At 54.8% G+C, this 18,472-nt stretch overlaps 3 protein-coding genes across 5 annotated transcripts in view; all 3 read right to left on the bottom strand.

The window, feature by feature from the left end:
* The window catches only part of ITGAL (integrin subunit alpha L), a 35,582-nt gene extending 33,680 nt beyond the window's left edge, over positions 1-1,902 (bottom strand). Inside the window, exon 1 of the mRNA XM_029913786.1 lies at positions 1,838-1,902. Within this exon, the coding sequence (XP_029769646.1) occupies positions 1,838-1,901 (64 nt within the window). The 5' untranslated portion in view covers position 1,902. The remainder of the gene's footprint in view (positions 1-1,837) is intronic.
* A 2,819-nt stretch (positions 1,903-4,721) lies between these two features.
* Positions 4,722-10,283, bottom strand: LOC113408169 (zinc finger protein 572-like). Of its 3 annotated transcripts, XR_003370250.2 has the most exons (3): positions 10,170-10,283; positions 5,203-7,049; positions 4,726-4,804 (listed from the first exon to the last, which is right to left on the bottom strand). XR_003370250.2 is itself a non-coding variant. In XM_026661081.2 (2 exons), the coding sequence occupies exon 2, from the start codon at positions 6,992-6,994 to the stop codon at positions 5,960-5,962; it is 1,035 nt and encodes a 344-aa protein (XP_026516866.1). In that variant the 5' UTR covers positions 6,995-7,049; positions 9,929-10,159; the 3' UTR covers positions 4,722-5,959. The 3 variants fall into 3 exon arrangements, 2 of the variants coding, with proteins under 2 accessions (XP_026516866.1, XP_026516867.1); XM_026661081.2 differs by lacking the exon at positions 10,170-10,283 and adding an exon at positions 9,929-10,159 and having other exon boundaries at positions 4,722-7,049; XM_026661082.2 differs by lacking the exon at positions 10,170-10,283 and adding an exon at positions 9,929-10,159 and having other exon boundaries at positions 4,722-7,046.
* Positions 10,284-14,740: 4,457 nt separating this feature from the next.
* Positions 14,741-18,472, bottom strand: part of LOC112120807 (zinc finger protein 345-like) — a 9,689-nt gene continuing 5,957 nt past the window's right edge. The window contains exon 4 of the mRNA XM_026661092.1: positions 14,741-16,797. Within this exon, the coding sequence (XP_026516877.1) occupies positions 15,754-16,797 (1,044 nt within the window). The 3' untranslated portion in view covers positions 14,741-15,753. The remainder of the gene's footprint in view (positions 16,798-18,472) is intronic.

Below are 18,472 nucleotides of genomic sequence, written 5' to 3'. Positions count from 1 at the left end.
GCACGGTAAAGGGGCTGGGGGGTTGGATGGGGCGGAGGTTCGGGGGGCTGTCAGGGGCAGGGAGAAGGGGGGGATAGATGGGTCAGGGGTTTGGGGGGGCAGTCAGGGGATAGCGGTTGGATAGGCAGTGGTTGGACAGGCATGGGAGTCCCGGGGATTTGGCAGGGGACAGGTAGGGGGTGGAGTCCTAGGGGGGAAGTTGGGGGGGGGGTCTCAGGAGGGGTCAGTTGGGGACAAGGAGAAGGAAGGCTTAGATAGGAGGTGGGATCCCAAGGGGCAGTTAGGGGCAGGGGTCCCGGGAGGGGGTGATTAGGGGACAGGAAGCAGGGGGGGTTGGATGGGTTGGAGTTTCTGTGGGGGGCAGTCGGAGGGAGTGGATGGTGGCAAGGTGGGGCTACCCTCCCTCCCTGTGGAGTGTCCTATTTTTTAATGTTAAAATATGGTATCCCTGCCCTTCCCAGTGCAGCTCTCCAGTCACAGTAGGCTGCAGCGTGAGGTCTCAGCTACCTCACTCCCTCCCCCTCTTTCCTGTTGGTAGTGGCCAAGGGAATGCTGGGAAATGTAGTTCTTTCCCTGCTCCAGGGCTGGCTCTATAGGCAGGGAGCTAACCAAGGAACTACAGCTCCCAGGGCCCCCTGTTCGTTCTCAGCTCCCAGGCTGGATTCCTGCCGCCCCTGCAAATGGGCTGCCCCAAGCACGTGCTTGCTTTGCTGGTGCCTAGAGCCGCCCCTGCACACACACAATTCCTTTTTGGGTCGGGACTCCTACAATTACAACACTGTGAAATTTCAGAGTTAAATATTTTCAATCCTATGACCATGAAATTGACCAAAATGGGCCGTGAATTTGGTATGGCCCTACTCATTACTTGTACTCACTTAAAATCTCTCTTTGTAGTTAATAAACTTGTTTTACTGCTTTATCCAATCCAGTGTGTTTAAATTGAAGTGTCAGGGAAACTCCATTTAGGGTAATAAGCTGTGTGTATATTATTTCTATTAATAAAATGACAGACTTTATATAAACTTGTATTGTCCAGGAGAGGGCTGGGCAGTACAGGACATAGATTTCTGGGGGGAAATGGGAGACTGGGAGTGAGTTGGAATCACCCTGCAGTATAACCAAGGCTGGTAAGAGCCAGGGTGTGGCTGGCTGGCTACAGCAAACACAGACCCAGCTGGGAGTGATTTGCATGCTGGAGGCTGTTTGTGAGCAGTGTTCAGGCTAGCAGGAAAGCATTGTAAAGGGCACTCTAGATTACAGGGCAAGGGTGACACAGCTACTCATTAGTCTAGATTGTACCCTGGGTCGGTCACAGGGGCATCGCTAAGGACAAAGGGCATCTGATCTGGGGTGACACTGACAACTGAGGGCATCTGGCTTGGGACATCGCTCATGGCCGAAGGCACCCAGCCCGGGGCGACTCTCAAGACCAAGGGGATCCAGCCTGGGGCGTGTCTAACAACTGGAGCTTGGCATCAACCCCACTGCTCTCCCTTTATAGACACACCAGATGCTGCCCGGCAGCCATGACATTGCTAAGGGGTCTGCTTCTCTCTCGTCGCCCCTTCCTTTCCAATCAATGCAGCCCCCCACCCTCCCAAGGCCAGCTGCTGGAGAGGAACCCACACACCAATTGTGGTGCCCAGGGTTGGTCCTTCCCATCCCCATTACTGTCTTCACCAAACCTACGCCATCCCCTGGGGCTGGTGCCAAACCAACCTCTCAGCCCAGCTGCCTCCCCCTTCAATCCGCTGCCCCACCAGGTGCTTTCAGTCCAGACACCCTCCAACCCCTGGGCCGTCCACGTGCACGGGGCTCCCTCAATTCAACTCACCTTTGAGAGGCGGCCCGAGCAGCAGCAGCAGCAGCAGAGGGAAGGCACATGGGGTCCCGGCCATGTCAGGATCGGGAGCGTGATGGATGCCCGGGGATCTGGGTTGTTAGATGGCGTGGGGCATGATGGCAAAGGAAGAAATCCGGGCGGGCGGGCTCGCCAGCCCGTTGGGGAGACAGCAACCGGGTGGAGGGGGAAGCAGCCGGCTTGAGGTGCTGGAAACAGAGTTTTGGGGAAATGATTGTGCAGATTTCTATCACCTGCTTTTCCCACGGGGGTGGAGTCAGCAGCGGGCCTGCGGGGGAGGGGGAGAGGAGCGCAGAAGCATCTGCGGAGCGAGAGCATTTCCTTCCGCTCTTCGGCCTCGTTTCCAGTGACAAAATTCGAAACATCTGGTGCGGGAGGCGGGGGAGTGTCAGAAAATCCTGCCTTGTTTGGGTCAGGTGTCTTCCGAGCAGCAGGTTCGGGGGGGGGGGTCATGTCAGGGGACCCCGACTGGAAAAGGGGGGCTACGTGTAAACTGTGGTACTGGGCTGCCCTTGCTTTGGGAGTAGGGGTTGTGCCTGTTGACGCCAAGAGATCCCACCGTGATGGGCTGAATGGAAGAAATTGAGCCCAGACCTTTCCCCCCAGGATCGGGGCGTGACCCCGCAGCCTGCTGGCAGCACCAGGAGGGGGCCAGGTGCCTGTGCTGGAGACCTGCGTTCATTTCCTGGCTCCGCTATTAGCTCCTGGGTAACCTTGGTCAGGTCACCGAGCCTCTGAGCCTTAGTCTCCCCGTCTGAAAAACACTCCGTGCTCTGCTGAGAGCCTTTAAGTTCCTGGGGGACAATGTGTGTCTGGACAGCACAACGGGGTTCTGAGCTCAGTTAAAGCCTCCGGCTGCTACTGTGATACACACAGCAATAAAAACAGCACCCCAGTTGGGTAATTGCGTTTCATTTCCCGCTATCCCCCATACCCTCCACCCCCAGTTGTGGCTTCGACTGCAGGATTCTCTTTCACTTCCCTCCTAAAGCACTGTGCAGTGTTCCTGTGAAACACCCCCACACTGCACTCCAGAAGCTGCTGCATCTCAGCACCAGGCGAGAGATCCATGTATAAACAGCCCTCAACCCCCCCCCCCCCCCAGCGGCGTCTCACAAAGAATCTACTGTAGACTTCAAGTTACGAATCTCCCAACCCCCTCACTTCCCCAGAGCAGGTCTGTAACCGTGCAGCCAGCCCCACTAACAGCACCTGCTGCTGGATTTCCCTTGGGGGATGGTCAGTAACCCCCTTCCCAACCCCAAGGGAATAATTCCCTACCCCCTCTGCACTGCCACAGAGGGCCAATGGCATAGGCGCCAACTTTCCCTAGCACCGGTGGGTGCTCGCGCCCCCTGGCCCCGCCGCTGCCCTGACTCCACCCTTTCCCCTTCCCTGCCCCGCCCCCATTCCAACCCCTTCCCCAAAGTCCCCGCCCCAACCCCGCCCTTTCCCTGTCCCTATTGGACCCCTTCCCCAAATCCCCGCCCCAGCCCCACCTCTTCCCCCAGCGCGCCGCGATCCCCCTACCTCCCAGTCACGTGAAACAGCTGTTTTGCGGCGCAAGCGCTGGGAGCTAGGGGGGAAAAGCGGGCACGCAGCATGCTCAGGGGAGGAGGCGGAGGCAAGCTGGGGCGGGGGGGCGGGGAGCTGCCAGTGGGTGCAGAGCACCCACCAATTTTTCCCCGTGGGTGCTCCAGCCCCGGAGCACCCACGGAGTTGGTGCCTATGACCAATGGAATGATTGAACCCTGGGCCTTGTCGATCTAACACAGAGTTGGGCCTTGTCTACACTAGAAAGAGCCTTCCGTGTAGCTTATGCAGTGTTGTGGTAGCCGGGCTGGTCCCAGGATATCAGAGACCAGGTGGGGGAGGTACTGTAATACCTTTTATTGGACCAACTTCTGTTGGTAAGAGAGACGAGCTTACACTGAGCTTTTCTTTGGGTTTGGGAAACATGTAGTTTATAGCACAGAGTTTCTCAAACTGGGGGTCCTGGCCCAAAAGGGGGTCACAAGTCTATTGTAGGGGGGTCGTGAGAGTGGCGGCTGCAGGCCTGGCGCCCAGCTCTGGAGGCAGCGCTGTTGCCAGCAGCAGCGCAGAAGTAAGGATGGCATGGTATGGGGGAGCATCACTTTTTTTGGGGAGGTCATCACAGCCTGAAATATTTTCAAAGGGGGTCCCTGTCCCAGCAAAAAAAGTTTGAGAACCCCAGTTATAGCAGGATAGTTATATTAGCAAGCCCCCTAGTGGTGACATAGCTTATACCACCAAAAGAGTTCTTTTAGCTTGGCTTATATCAGTTCCCCGGCCAGAATAAGCTATTCCAGCAACAGCCTTTTTCACCAGTATTACTGTGTCTCCCTAGGTCTTTTACCAGCAAAGCTTTGTTGGTCAGGGTGTGATTTACTTTTTTTTACTGATACAGTTACATTGCATAACAGGATCTAATGGCTGGAGGTTGCAGCTAGACAAATTCAGGCTGGAAATAAGGGGCAAAGTTTTGTGAGGATAATAATTAAACATAAGAAGAACTCTCCAAGAGTCATGGTGGACTCTCCATCACTGACCATTTTTCAATCCAGATTGGATTAACATTTTCGAACCAGCCCCTTTGTGCTTTCTTCCATGCTGAACCCTCACGCCGGGGAGGGGTTCCCCCTTAAACATCCTCCTCCTTCAAATCCCTCCTATGCCATCAGTCCTACCAAAAACTTGACAGTGGTGAGACTGCTGGTGCTGAGACCACAGTCAGTCATGCTGACCAGTAGTGTCCCATTGTTTCCTTGTACTCCACCATCATTCCGTCTGTATCCATCTGTGGTCTCTTGTTTTGGACTTAGATTGTACGGTTTCTGGGGCAGGGACTGACGTCTTGTTCCATGTTTGTACAGCACCACACACCTTGGGGTTTTGGTCCACAACAAGGATTCCTAGGCACTATGGTAAATAGAAATGAACAGCAATAATACAAAAAGGTCCCTTCCTAACAGTATAACTGAGCCCACACTACTGTAACTAGACCAGTGTAGTGAAAGAGCTACAAATGTTGTGTGTAGACATGGCTTTACTGTGGGACACACCCAAACCAAGCAGAATTTTTTTAAAAATAAAACGGCCAGACTTTTTTCATAAAAGATAAAGAAAAGGGGTCCAAACCCAGCCTTAATTTCCCCTCCTCCCCCTCTGCAGGTCACTTTAAACACTGACATTTGGTCCATTTACACGGCAGAAATGATGGGGTCTTGTTTTGGGAAATGCTGTTTCACCTTGTTAAATACCATGTCAAACAGACCTTGGAAAAGACAATTCGTACAGAGACAGGAAAGTACAATTACCGCTGAGCAGATTCCGCACCTCCTGAACGTCAGTATATCATTGTGGTAGGCACAAGGACAGGCTGGGTGATAGTAATGGTCCCTTCTGGCCTTCCACATCTATGGTTGGGATTTCCAAGGGGGGATTTTGAACCTGGTCACTTGACACCATTAGGGTCATTTGAAAATTCCAGTCAATTTATCTCTGACAGTCCAGCCACATTCTCACACCAAAACCACGTTGACATTGGCCAATGGTTGATCTTCTCCTTGGGTTGATTTATCTACGATAATCCAGCCACATTCTCACATCAAAACCATGTTGACATTGGCCAATGGTTGATCTTTTCCTCAGGTTGATTAATCTGCGATAATCCAGCCACATTCTCACACCAAAACCATGTTGACATTGGCCAATGGTTGACCTCCTCCGGTTGATTAATTTATGATAATTCAGACACACTTCTCACACCAAAGCCATGTTGACATTGGCCAGTTGTTAACATTCTCATCCATCTGATGAATCTATGATATTCCAGACACAAATGCACAATAACACCATGGTGATATTGGTCAATAGTTGATGCTCTCCTCCAGCCAATTAATCTACGATGTTCCAGCCATGCTGTCATGCCAATGCCACATTGACATTGGCCAATGGTTGATGTTTCCTCCCGCCAATTAATCCATGATATTCCAGGCACCTGCTCCTACCAGCACCACTTTGATACTGCCCAATGGTTGACTTCCAACGGATGCACTCCCCTAGTAGCCTCTGTCACGTGTGACTTCTCTGATGCTGGATCAGGGCCGAGCTCTCGATGAAGCTTTTCCCACACTGGGGACACTTGTAGGGCCTTTCGCCTGTGTGGATCCTCCGGTGTCGGAAGAGGGTGGAGCTCTGGCTGAAGCTCTTCCCGCACTCAGAGCAGGTGTAGGGCCGCTCCCCAGTGTGAATTCTCTGATGCCTAATGAGGGTGGCGCTCTGGCTGAAACCCTTCCCACACTGGGTGCACTGGTACGTCTTAGCTTTCAGGTGGGACCCCTCGTGCTGAGCCAGGCCCGAGCCATCCCGGAAGCTCCGCCCGCACTGGGGGCACTTGAAGGGCTGCTCCCTGGCATGGAGGCGCTGATGCCGGAGGAGGTTGGAGCTGCGGCTGAAGCTACGCCCGCACTCGGGGCACCTGTAGGGTTTCTCTCCGGTGTGGATGCGCTGGTGGATGATCAGAGAGGAACTGTCCAAGAAGCTCTTCCCACAGTCAGGGCACTGGAAGGGCCTGACGCCCAGGTGAGCCCGGCAGTGGGCGGAGAGCTGGGAGCTCTGGTGGAAGCTCCTCCCGCAATCGGAGCAGGTGTAGGGCCGCTCCCCCAGGTGGGTGCGGCGGTGGGCCAGGAGGACGGAGCGGTGGCGGAAGCTCTTCCCGCAGTCAGGGCAGAGGTAGGGGCGCTCACCTGCGTGGGAGTGCCGGTGCTGCAGGAAGCAGGAGGCCTCGGCGAAGCTCTTCCCGCAGTCGGGGCACTGGTGGGGCCGCAGTCCCCGGTGGGTGCGCTGGTGCCGGATCAGGTTGGAGCTGCGGCTGAAGCTCCGGCCACAGTCAGCACAGCGGTAGGGCCGCTCCCCGGTGTGGACACGCCGGTGCGTGAGCAGGGCCGAGCTGTCCACGAAGCTCTTCCCGCACTCGTCGCACTTGAAGGGTTTTTCACGGACGTGGGTCTGCTGGTGCCGCAGGAACTGGGTGCTCAGGCGGTAGCTCTTCCCGCACTGGCTGCAGATGGTCAGCGGCTCCCCCAGCTCGGGTGGCAAGAGGGACATTTGGGGGGTTCCAGCTCCTCCTCGTTCTCACGCCTGTGGGAGTCCCCAACACCTGCTGGGAGAGAGAGAATGAACCACACACAATATGACTCAGATCCAAGCTCTGATCTCCCCTGCAGCTGCACAGACACAGCCCTTTTCCAGCACTGCCCAGTCCTCTCTTCCCCCCGCTGCCATCCTGCCCTGCCCTGCCACCTGCCGGCATCTCCCCACTTGAGGCTCTGGGACCTCCCCTGCCACTCTGCTCCTGCAGACCCTTCCTGCTGGGAGAGAGAATCCAGCTGGGGCTTCTTCCCTGTGCTGGGGAGAGAGGGGGAGGCAAAGGAGTTTGTCCCCGAGCAGAAAACCTCATGGGCAGGAAGTGAAACCACCCAAACCCTACCCTGCGGGGAGAGGAGGAGCCGGTTTTGCTGCAGTGGCCTATCTGAGCCCTGAGAGAAAGGCTGGGGGAGGGGAGGGCTCTGGCCAGGGGTCAGGCAGGAGGGATGGGAGTCAGGAGTGATGCACGCTCTGAGTACAGGGCCCCAGCTGCAAATCGATGGCTAACTAGCATTTACTGGTTGTTGTTCCACTTCCTCGGGCTCATCTAAATGGCCAGGCTTGCGGCTCAGACGCTAGGCTGTGACTCAGGAAAGCTGGGTTCAATTCCGAACTCTGCTACAGACTGTCTGGGAGAGTCACTGCATCTCTGTGGGCCTCAGTTTCCCCATCTGTAAAATGGGGATAATAATCCTGTCTTTGTCTATTTAGACTGTGAGCTCTTCAGAGCAGGGACGGTCTTTCGCTGTGGGTCTGTGCAGCTCCTTAGTGGAATGGGGGCCCTGATCTCGGTCAGGGTCTACGCAGCCCCCGCCACAATGCGGGACCCTGATCTTGATTGGGGTCTGTGTGGTGTCTGGTACAATGGGGCTTGATCTCAGACTGGGTCTGGGCACAATGGGGGCCCAGATCTTAGTCAGGATCTGTGCTCCACCCAGCACAATTCATAGATTCCAAGGCCAAAAGAGGCTGTTGGGATCATCTGTTGTGAACTCCCGCTTAACACAGGCCAAAGAACTTTCCTAAAATAATTCCTAGAGCGGATCTTTTAGACAAAAACATCCCATCGATTTTAAAATTGCCAGTGATGGAGAATCCACCACGACCCTTGGTAAAATCGTCCAGTTAATTACCCTCCCTGTAAAAACGGACGTCTTATTTCCAGTCTGAATTTGTCTAGCTTCAACTTGCAGTCATGGGATTGTCTTATATAGTTGTCCGCTCCATTGAAAAACCCATTATCAAATATTTGTTCCCCCTGCAGGTGCTTAACGATTGTAATCAAGTCACCCCCTTAACCTTCTCTTTGTTAAACTAAACAGACTGAGCTCCTTGAAGCTATCACCATAAAGCCTGTTTTCTAATCCTTTAATCATTCTTGTGGCTCTTTTCTGAACCCTCTCTCCAATGTATCAACATCCTTCTTGAATTGTGGACACAAGAATGGAACACACAGTGCTCCATTCGCCGGCCAAATATAGAAGTAAAATAACCACCCTACTCCTACTCAAGATACCGCTGCGTATGCATCCGCTTATGCATAGAATCATAGAAGATTAGGGTGGGAAGAGACCTCAGGAGGTCATCTAGTCCAACCCCCTGCTCAAAGCAGGACCAACACCAACTAAATGATGTCTTATCCCTTTCGGCCACCACATCACATGGGGAGCTCATGGTCAGCTGATTATCTGCCATGACCCCCAAGTCTTCAGAGGCATTGCTTCCCAGGGTAAAGTTGTAAGCATCATCTACATTCTTTGTTTCTATACATTCACATTTAGCCAGGGGTGAAAGTAAGCTGGTACGGGCCGAGGTACGGCGTATTGGTAAAAAGTGGCTGTTGGTACCGGCCCGTATGCAGCCGACATTAAAGCGCTGCTGAGGCAAAGGACCCTACTTTGAGGGCAAAAGGAGCAGCTGCCCCGGGGCCGGCGATCTAAATTGCCCCAGGCGGCGCGGGCCAGGCAGCGTGGATGGGCTGGCTGGGGGATGCTGATCCCCCAGCCCCGCCCCTTCCGCCCCAGGCCCCGCCTCCTACTCCAGTAAGTGTTGAATGTTACTTTCACCCCATTTAGCCATATTAAAACACAGATTGTTCGCTTCCACCCAGTCTACCAAGCAATCCAGCTCGCTCCGCATCAGTGACTTGTCCTCCTCATTATCCATCGCTCCTCCCATTTTGTGTGTTGTCTGCAAACTTTATCAATGACGATTTTCTGTTTTCTTCCAGGCCATCGATAAAAATGTTAAATAGTGGGGGGGCCATGAACCGATCCCTGTGGTGGAAACCCGCTAGAAATACACCCACTTGATGATGATTTTATAGTTACATTTTCAGACCCATCACTTAGCCAGCTTTTGGTCCCTCTCATGTGCGTCAGGTTCATTGTACATCGCTCTAGGTTTTATTCAACATGTCATGCAGTACCAATGCAAATACCACCCAGAAGTCTGTCTTACATCAACACTAGTGCCTCTGTCATCTACATTTATAATCTCATCCAAAAACCCCCCCACCCAAGTTCTGGCACAGCAAGGCCTCCTGCCCCCTGCCCCGTAGGGGAACCCCACTCCAGGGCTGTTAACGTGTTACTGATCTGACCTATGACACAGGGAAGAGGTGTTTTGACAGATGAGTCACACTTCGCAGTAGAACTCATTTTGCAAAGATCACCTAAGGGCCTTGAAACCACACAGTGTGTTAACCCTTTTCGTGCCATCTCAGTGCAGCACACAGCCGCCTAAACGTGCAGAGCGGCTGGGACTAGGGAGTGGTTTCTAGCAGATCCGGGGTTGACAGTTTGGTTCAATGGCTCACACACAAATTGTCTTCAGCCCACGTCTCCCCTTCACCGCCTGGGGTCAGTAACTTTGCTCCAAGGAAATGGTACAAACCTCAACCTCCAGTGGTGTCCCGGGGGCTCGCTGCTGGGCTGGGCTGGGGGGGGAGCCTGCTGGGCTCAGCTGCACAGACCCACCTCCCCCACTACTGCCCTAGAGCTGGCTGGGGGGGGGGGCCTCCAGTCCCAGCCCCCCTTCGGCACCGACCCCCCCCCCGGCCCTGCGGCCGCTTCCTCCAGGCAGCGATTTCCTGCCTCGGCTGCTGTTTCCCTCCCTCCCCTGCGCCCCCACTCACCGCCCGGCTGCAGCGCACGGGGTGGGGCGGGTTATTGGTTGGTTCCCTGGGGGAGGGGGGGGTCTCATTGCAGACAGGGGATCCGGCCCCGTGGGCAGCAGGGGCTGCCTGAGTCTCCAGCCCAGGGTGCAGGCAGGGGGTTGGACAGGAAGGTCCCTGCGCTATTGCAACCCCGCTGACGGCACGGGCGGCTCCGCTCTGGGAAGATCCGCTTTGGGTAGCCCGGCCTGGCGGCTCCAGGAGCCGGGAAAGGCTCTGCACGGGGCGGAAGGATGCAGGGTCCCCCGGGGGCGGCTGGGCTGGAGAGAGGGGGGTATAGATCCCTCCTGTGGAGGATGCACCATTCCCCCACACCTTCAGGGGAAACCCCTGGTCCCCCATTCCGGGCATACCCACATGCCCATCCGTTGGCTCCTCTTGCCCCATCTTTGGATCCCCCAGTCTCGCCGGGACGGTGGCCCTGCCCAGCTGCCCCAGTGCCCATCCAAGCCCGCCCTGGCACCAAGTCTTGGTTTGGGGGTTCAGCTGGGACCCCAAGGAGCCAGCGTGGGGGGAGCTCAGCTGACTGGTGCAGATTCCCTGGGGCCGATAACACAGACACCCCAGCTAGGGCTGTGTGGGGCAGGGGATCCGGACCCTGCAGGCTCACAGTCCCAGAGAGAACTCACAGCAGGAGCAGATATTGGGGGACCCATTATTGGCCTGGCTGAACTTTAATGCAGCACCCCACAAAATCTACTGGGAATTCTGCCCCCCCCACAAGATGTTCCTAATGAGGGAACCATGCTCCCTCCCAAAGAACCCCCGCTCGGCTCGTTCTCTGATGTATCCAAGGCCATTATAACTGGGGCTCCAGGACCAGAGCCAGGAGAGTGCAAAGCATTGGGGGGGGGTTTAATTCCCCAGGGGCCACAGCGATCACAGGCAGCTGGGAACTAGAGCCTCACCAGGGGATAGGGGCCGGAGCTTGGGGCAGGGCCGCAGAATGCCTGGGAGCCTCCAGCATCTCCAGGCCCCGGAGGGGACTGTCTTCTGTAAGGAACAGGCCAAAACAGTGTCCCTCTATGATCAGATCTGTAACCACTGCTCTAGACTCCACGCCCCTCCTAGCACTGCAGATAGAACCCAGGAGTCCTGGCTCCCAGCCCAGCCTGCTCTACCCCACCAGGCCCCACATCCCTCCCAGAGCTAGGGAGAGAACTCAGGAAAGCGGAGCCAACATTCAGTGGTTGTCGACCAATTAATTATCGGGGGGTAGCCGTGTTAATCTGTATCCACAAAAACAACAAGGAGTCCGGTGGCACCTTAAAGACTAACCGATTTATTTGGGTATAAGCTTAGAAGTGAGGTTTTTTACCCACGAAAGCTTATGCCCAAATAAATCGGTTAGTCTTTAAGGTGCCATCGGACCAACTAATTGTGGGTCTTGTGGGCTAAAAGCGTTGCCACATCCCCCTCTAGTGGCTGGTCCACAGAACAAAAGGGGCTCAGGCCACGCCAGTCACCTATGTGATAAGATTCTTAGGGTGGCACATGATGGAATTGTTTTTCCTAGTTTCCTTTAAAAAAATAATCCTGGTTTATTTAAATCACACAGTGAGAAACCACCCTGCAAAGACCAGGTTTGACACTGAAAAGCCCATTGGAATCTGATAATGCTGGGGTGACATGCAACCAATCATGGGTTCCCCCCCCACACATCACCCATTTTAGATTGAGATGGGGTGAGGCCGGATGCCTGGGAGCTTCTCGGGCTGCTCTGGGCCCCGGAGAACTAGCAGCTTGGTAAGCTCTGTGGAGAGAGGAGCTGGGTGCCAGAGATGCCTTATGGAGGAGATGGCTGCCCCCCACCTGGGAACATCTGTCTGGCCTCTCAGGGAGCAGCCCCTCCTGTTCCCAGCAGCCTATTGTGTTCACACACTCCATGACTCCCAAATGTGGCTGGGGCACTCTGCTGCTCAGATCTCCTGTGCTGCCCTGAAACTTGCTGGGGGAGGGGGGGGTGGAGAACCCTTCTGGGCTCAGCTGCACAGACCCCGCCTCCCTCCATGCAGCTCCCAGGGCTGGCTGGGGGGATCTCTCTGGTCCCAGCTGGGGTTCAGGTTCCCATCCCCTTGTCCCTGCGGCCGCTTCCTCCAGGCAGGGATCTCCTGTCTCTGCTGCTGTTTCCCTCCCTCCCCTGAGACTCTTCTCTGCATCTCCCCTGTGCCCGGTGCCCCCACTCACAGCTCCAGCTAGGAGGGGTCTGTGGCAGTTGGAACTTTGAGGCTCAAGAGGTTCCAGGGTAAGTGGAGCATTGGGGCCTGGAACCTGTGACAGATGGAATCTTGGGGTCAGGAATGTTCCATGGCCATGGGGGCAGATGGAACACTGAGGCTTGGAAAGTTCCGTGACTGTTGTACATGGGAGCAGACTGGGTGCAGTTGGGATGGGGTTAGGGTGACCAGACAGCAAGTATGAAAAATCAGGACAGGGGGTGGGGGGGTAATAGGTGCCTATATAACATTAAATCCCAAATATCAGGACTGTCCCTATAAAATCAGGACCTCTGGTCACCCTAGATGAGGTTGTGTCCTTTGGGGTCTGCTGAGGAGAGGGAGGGACCCCAGCTGGCTTTCCCCACCACCACTCTAGAGATAGAAGCATTCACCTCCCTCAGATCCTTTTTCGAGATCCTCACTGTGGTGAGATGGGACCAATGCCAGCCCTTGCAGACTGAAGTCCCCTCACCCCAGGCAAGGGAGAGCAGCAAACAGAGAATGCTGGGAGAGATGGGGTTAAATAACAGGAACCTCCCACTAGGCAAAGGAAATCTTGCTGTGAACTTACACCCCTTCCACTTGCCCTGGTTATTCAGTATCTGCCATTGGCTGGGTGTGACACAGCCATAGGAGAAAGACTTCTACCCTCTGGACCATAATTCCTGAGCTGGCTGGGCAGGGTCAGGGGGGATCTTGATGGGTTTAGCCGAACTGACCTGTCCCTTAGACATAGCCCAGGGAGTGACACACTTAGCTTCAACCCTTTAGACCATAATTCACAAGCAGTTAGGTCCCATTCACCCACCCCTCCCGAAAGGTTGATGGCTCATTTATCCTTCTGGGAAATTCCTGAGAGTCCAAGGCAATGTGGATCTTACTGAAACAAGATTTGTTAGGAAAAACAAAGAGACAACCACATAAAGGTATCCAAGATCAAGGTGTCCAAATTAGCCAAGTCTAAGGCACCCCACCCTTGCCCAAACTGGGCCACACAACTCTGTTGTGGTAGTAAAGAAATAGTAAGGTCTCACACTCCCATTTCTTTGTTTGTATTACAGTAGCATCTTGGGGCCCTGTTGTGCTGGGTGTTGCAAAGACACAAAGTCAGAAACAGCCCCTGGCCTGAAGAAATTACAAACTAAACAGAGAAAGGGACAGATAGGGACATTGAGACAAAGATGCCCACGATCTCATGAAGAGGCTGGGGCAGAACCAGGAACCAAACCCAGATTTGTAGAGCTCTAGCCCAGTGACTTTCATGTAAACACTGTCTCTGAGTGCCTGGATAACTCATTCCCAGGCTTACCCTTGGGGACCCTGTTCTTCGGTAGTCACGTCTTTCAGCTCTACCACTCCATCTCCTGTGGGGTTCCAATGATCACACCAGTTAGCCCTACAACCTGCCTCATAGACTCAAGGAGATCAGTCACTATCTATTTAGCTTAGCAAAGAGAAGGTTATAGACTTGATCACAGTCTAAGTACCTACATGGGAAACAAATATGTGATAATGGGCTCTTCCGTCCCAGAAGACGGGCCTTTGGAAGCTATAACAACTTCCAAAGGCCGGAAGTTGAAGCTAGACAAATTCAGACTGGAAATAAGGTGTCAGTTTTTAACATTGAGAATAATTAACCTTTGGAACAATTTACGAAGTGATGGATTCTCCATCACTGGCAATTTTTAAATCAAGATTGTATGTTTTTCAAAAAAGCTCTGCTCTTGGAATTTTTGGGGGGAAGTTCTATGACCTGTGTTCTGCAGGAGGTCAGGTTGGCTGATGACAATGGTCCTTCCGGCCTTGGAATCTATGAATATTACTTTATCATTTTGACTTTTACTCTATATTAAAATTTATAATATAATACTGCCACACTTATATACAGTGCTTTTCCTCAAGTAGATCTCAAAGTGCTTTACAAAGGTCAAGTATCATCACCTCCATTTTACAGCTGGGCATGTCATGTCACCCTTTCGTGCCTCAGTTTCCCCAAGGTCACGCAGCAGGCCAGTGGCAGAGCTGGGAATAGAACCCATGTCTCAGTGCAGTGTGCGATCCACTAGACCAGGGGTTCTCACAACAAATTTTTTGGGGACCTCAGAGTGCGACCACCAACTCTTGCAGGTGACCGCGCTGACAATTTTTCCTAAAATATTGAATTACTTTAGGAAAAACAAATAAATATGCACATATGTCCAAGTCATTGTAATTTATTTATGTAGGGTTTTTTCAGACTCAGTAATAAAAATAATTTACAGTTGTCTCTATTCTTTACTGGACATAAACAATAGAAACACAAATAAGGTGCTTCGCATGTTCTTGTCTTTTTTGTTGTTTCTTTTGCTTTTTTGGTTGCGCTTTTTCCCCCCCCTAAGACTTGCTAGCTGGTAAGTCTTCTGCTGTGAAAGTGATCTTTGCATATTTGTTAATATCACTTTTCACAGCAGACTTACTCAGTCCAGGCAAGCCCTGGGACAGATAAAGCCCTGGATGGGGAGGGGGCAGGGAGGCTGCAGGGCCCAGGGATAATAGCGGGGGGATGTAGGGGATGGTGAGCCTGGGGCCAGAGTCTGAACCAGAGCCTGCCACGGCGTGGATGGAGACCGAAGCCCCATGGCTGAAGCCTGCCTGCCCCCACCCCTGGGAAAGTGGGGAATTCACCAGTTGCCTGCACCTCCAGCGTGACTCCAGAGGGGGGCAGAGACCAACCACTGCTGGCGGCCCTGGCAATGGGGCCACTGCTTTGCGCCTCTCCGCCCCCATCACAGCCCAGGAGGCTGTGGCCACAAGAAAAGGCCCTGGTGGCGAAACACTGCCCTAGAGCACACTGCCTCTTGTATCATAGAAGATATAATTAGTCAAAGCAATAAATCCGATGAAATATTTTGCCCAATAATAATATTTTGTGAAAAATTCTGAGCTTTCAACAAACCGGGACAAAAAATCAAATTTTTAAAATCTCTGAAATTCAAGGTTTGAATTTCCCATGGGACGAAATCAGTTTAGGGGTTAGCAGCAGACTCACAGAGTCATAGAAATGTAGGGCTGGAAGGGTCCTTGAGAAGTCATCTAGTCCTCCCCTCCGCATTGAGGCAGGATCAACTATACCTAGACCATCAATTAGAGGTGGGACCTGTCCGAGATCTGGAACTGTTCTTAACAACCTCCAGGGCCACAAATTCCACCTAAATTCTCATACACGCTCCAGTCACCAGAGGAAGACAAGAGAACATCTCTGTGCAAGCAGGGGGTGCATACCCACTTCAGAAAGGTACCCACAATGCCCCTGTGCGGGCAGGGCAGGCCCCCCCCCGCTGGCGTCCCTAGGCCGTGTGCATTTTCTGGTGCCTGGCGAGGTAGGAGCTGAGGCTGAAGCTTTTGCAGCAGTTGGGGCATTTGTAGGGTTTCTCTTCCGAGTGGATCTTCTGGTGCTGGATGAGGGTGCAGCTCTCACGGAAGCCCTTCCCGCAGTCCGCGCAGCGGAAGGGCCGCTCCTCCGAGTGGGTCCGGCGATGCTTGATGAACGCTGAGCTCCAGTTGAAGTCCTTGCCACACTGGGCGCAGTGGTAGGGCCGCTCCCCGGTGTGGGTGCGCTGGTGCTTGATGAGGGTGGAGCGGTGGCTGAAGCTGCGCCCGCAGTCAGGGCACCCGTAGGGCCGCTCCCCCGTGTGGACGCGCCGGTGCTGAGCCAGCTGGAAGCCGTGGCTGAAGCCCTTCCCGCAGTCAGGGCAGGGGTGGGGTTTCTCGCCGGTGTGGATGTGCTGGTGCGAGCGGAGGTGGGAGCTGCGGCCGAAGCTCTGCCCGCAGTCGGGGCATCGGTAGGGCCGCTCCCCGGTGTGGATCCGCTGGTGTTGGATAAGCAGCCGGCTCAGCTTGAAGCTCTTCCCGCATTCAGCGCACTCATAGGGCCGCTCCTCGCTGTGCACCTTCTGGTGCCGGCTCAGAGCCAGCTTGGTGCCAAAGCTCTTCCCGCACTGGGGACAAGGGTAAGGCCTCTCCTCCGCACCCATCCCACCGGCCAGGCCGGGGCTTTCCCCGGTGTGGGTGTGCTGGTGCTGGATCAGGTAGGAGCTGTCCCCAAAGCTCTTCCCGCAGGCCGCACACCTGTAGGGCCGCTCCCCGGTGTGGGTGCGCTGGTGCTTGGCCAGGTGGGAGCTCTGGCTGAAGCTCTTCCCGCAGTTGGGGCATTTGTAGGGGCGCTCCCCCGTGTGGACCCGCTGGTGGACAACGAGGTGAGAGCTGACCCCAAAGCCCTTCCCGCAGTCGGGGCACTGGAAGGGTCTCTCGCCAGTGTGGGTGCGCTGGTGCTGGAGGAGGTGGGAGCTGCAGGTGAAACCCTTCCCGCAGTCAGGGCATTGATGGGGTCTCTCCCCTCTATGGGATCTCTGGTGCTCAGCGAGGTCTTTGTATTGAGAGAAGCTCTCCCCACACTGCCCACATATGGCCAGTCTCCCCTCCTGATGCCCAGAGGAGTCGTGGAGCTGCCAGGGATCTCCTTCCCGCTCAGCAGAGCTCTCCCTCGGGAGGTCTCCTTGCTGCCGTCCTGCCCCACCGTCTCCATGCTCGGGGCTCCAGGACGTCCCGTGTTGCTCTGGTTCTGCAGGCCCTTTGTACTGGGGATTTTCCTCCTCATTCTCACTGGTTGTCCCGGCACCTACTGGGAGAGAGAGAGAATCCAGCCAGGGCTTGTTCCCTGTGCTGGCGAGGGAAGGGAGGCAAAGGGGTTTGTCACAGAGCAGAAAACCTGATGGGCAGGAAGCAAATTGCCACAAACCCTTCCCTGAAGGGAGAGGAGGGGCAGGTTCTGCTCCATTGGCCCAGCTGAGCCCTCAGAGAAAGGCTGAAGGGAGGGAGGGCTCCTGCCAGGAGTTAGGCAGGACAGGTGGGAGCTGGGAGTGACCTGCTAGGGATGATATTGAGTGAGACGAGACGATTAGGGAATTATTTATATTTGTATGATACGAAGGGTAGGAGCGAAAACTCAAGAGCCTTGGATAATGAGGATAGATCTGAAACTCATATTGCAATGCTCATTTAATTTTTTCTAACAAGGACGAAGGAAGCGGGGAGTACCAGCTGGTATTTAAGGTGCAGATCAAGCTAGATCCCATGCTTGTGTAAATGGGCATCACTCCGCTGGAGTCAATGGGGCCTGATCCCGAGCGGTGCGAATCACCCGTAGCTCCACCGGAGTCAATGGGGCTGGTGTGAATCAACGAGCAACACTGATTGACATTAACTGTGGATCTGGCCATACATTGCTAGGGCCCAATACTGGGAGCTATGTCAAGCCAAACCCTTGTATGTTACATCGCCTTCCGGCCCAGCACCCTTTGCCTTTTAAGAGTGAAAGTTCTTCGGGTCAGATGCAAGGTCTCTGTTTGTGCAGCACCTGGCGCAGTGGGACACCGAACCTGAGCAAGGCGTGTACGTGCTGCCACACGAGCGGAGACAGACCTGGGGGGCTCCCAGCTTTTCCCTTTGTTCCTGGATGGTCTCCAAGCTGGTGTCACTCATTCCTCACCTGCCCCAGCGCCTCTCAAGATCTCCTTTTCCTCGGAGCCCTGGAGATCTGGGACCCTGGGCTCTTCCCCTCGCTCCATCTGGGGGATCGTGGCCGGGTCGAGGATGGGGAATTCTGTTCAGGAGAAGAAACAGGTGAGACGGGGCTCAGTGAAAGCTCCCCCCAGGGCTTGGTGCAGAGAATGCGCCCAGGCTTGGACCCCGGCCCGGCTCTCTGCTGGGGGGGGGGGGGGGGATGTTCCCAGGGGCCCCTTGAGGCAGGGAGACCCCTGGGGGCAGCTGGGCCGCGCCCCCTGCAGGGGAATCGGGGATCGCCAGGCACACGGGGGGAGCTGGCCCCTTGTAGCGATGGGTCCGGACACAGCCGCGGGAAAGGCTGCACGTGGATCTAAGCACGGGAGGTTTATTGAACTTGCAGGCGGAGGGCAGGGCAGGCAATACCCCAGGGCTGGAGCAGGGACCCTGCCGGGCTCAGCCCCACAGACCCCGGGGCTGGCTGCGGAGAGGGGCGGGGGGGGG

Source organism: Terrapene carolina, unplaced genomic scaffold (assembly GCF_002925995.2).
Source record: "Terrapene carolina triunguis isolate 2854851 unplaced genomic scaffold, T_m_triunguis-2.0 Scaffold926, whole genome shotgun sequence".
Lineage (NCBI taxonomy): Eukaryota > Metazoa > Chordata > Testudines > Emydidae > Terrapene > Terrapene triunguis.
Note: the sequence above shows the minus strand (reverse complement) of the source record. Positions and strands in the feature narration are given on the sequence as shown.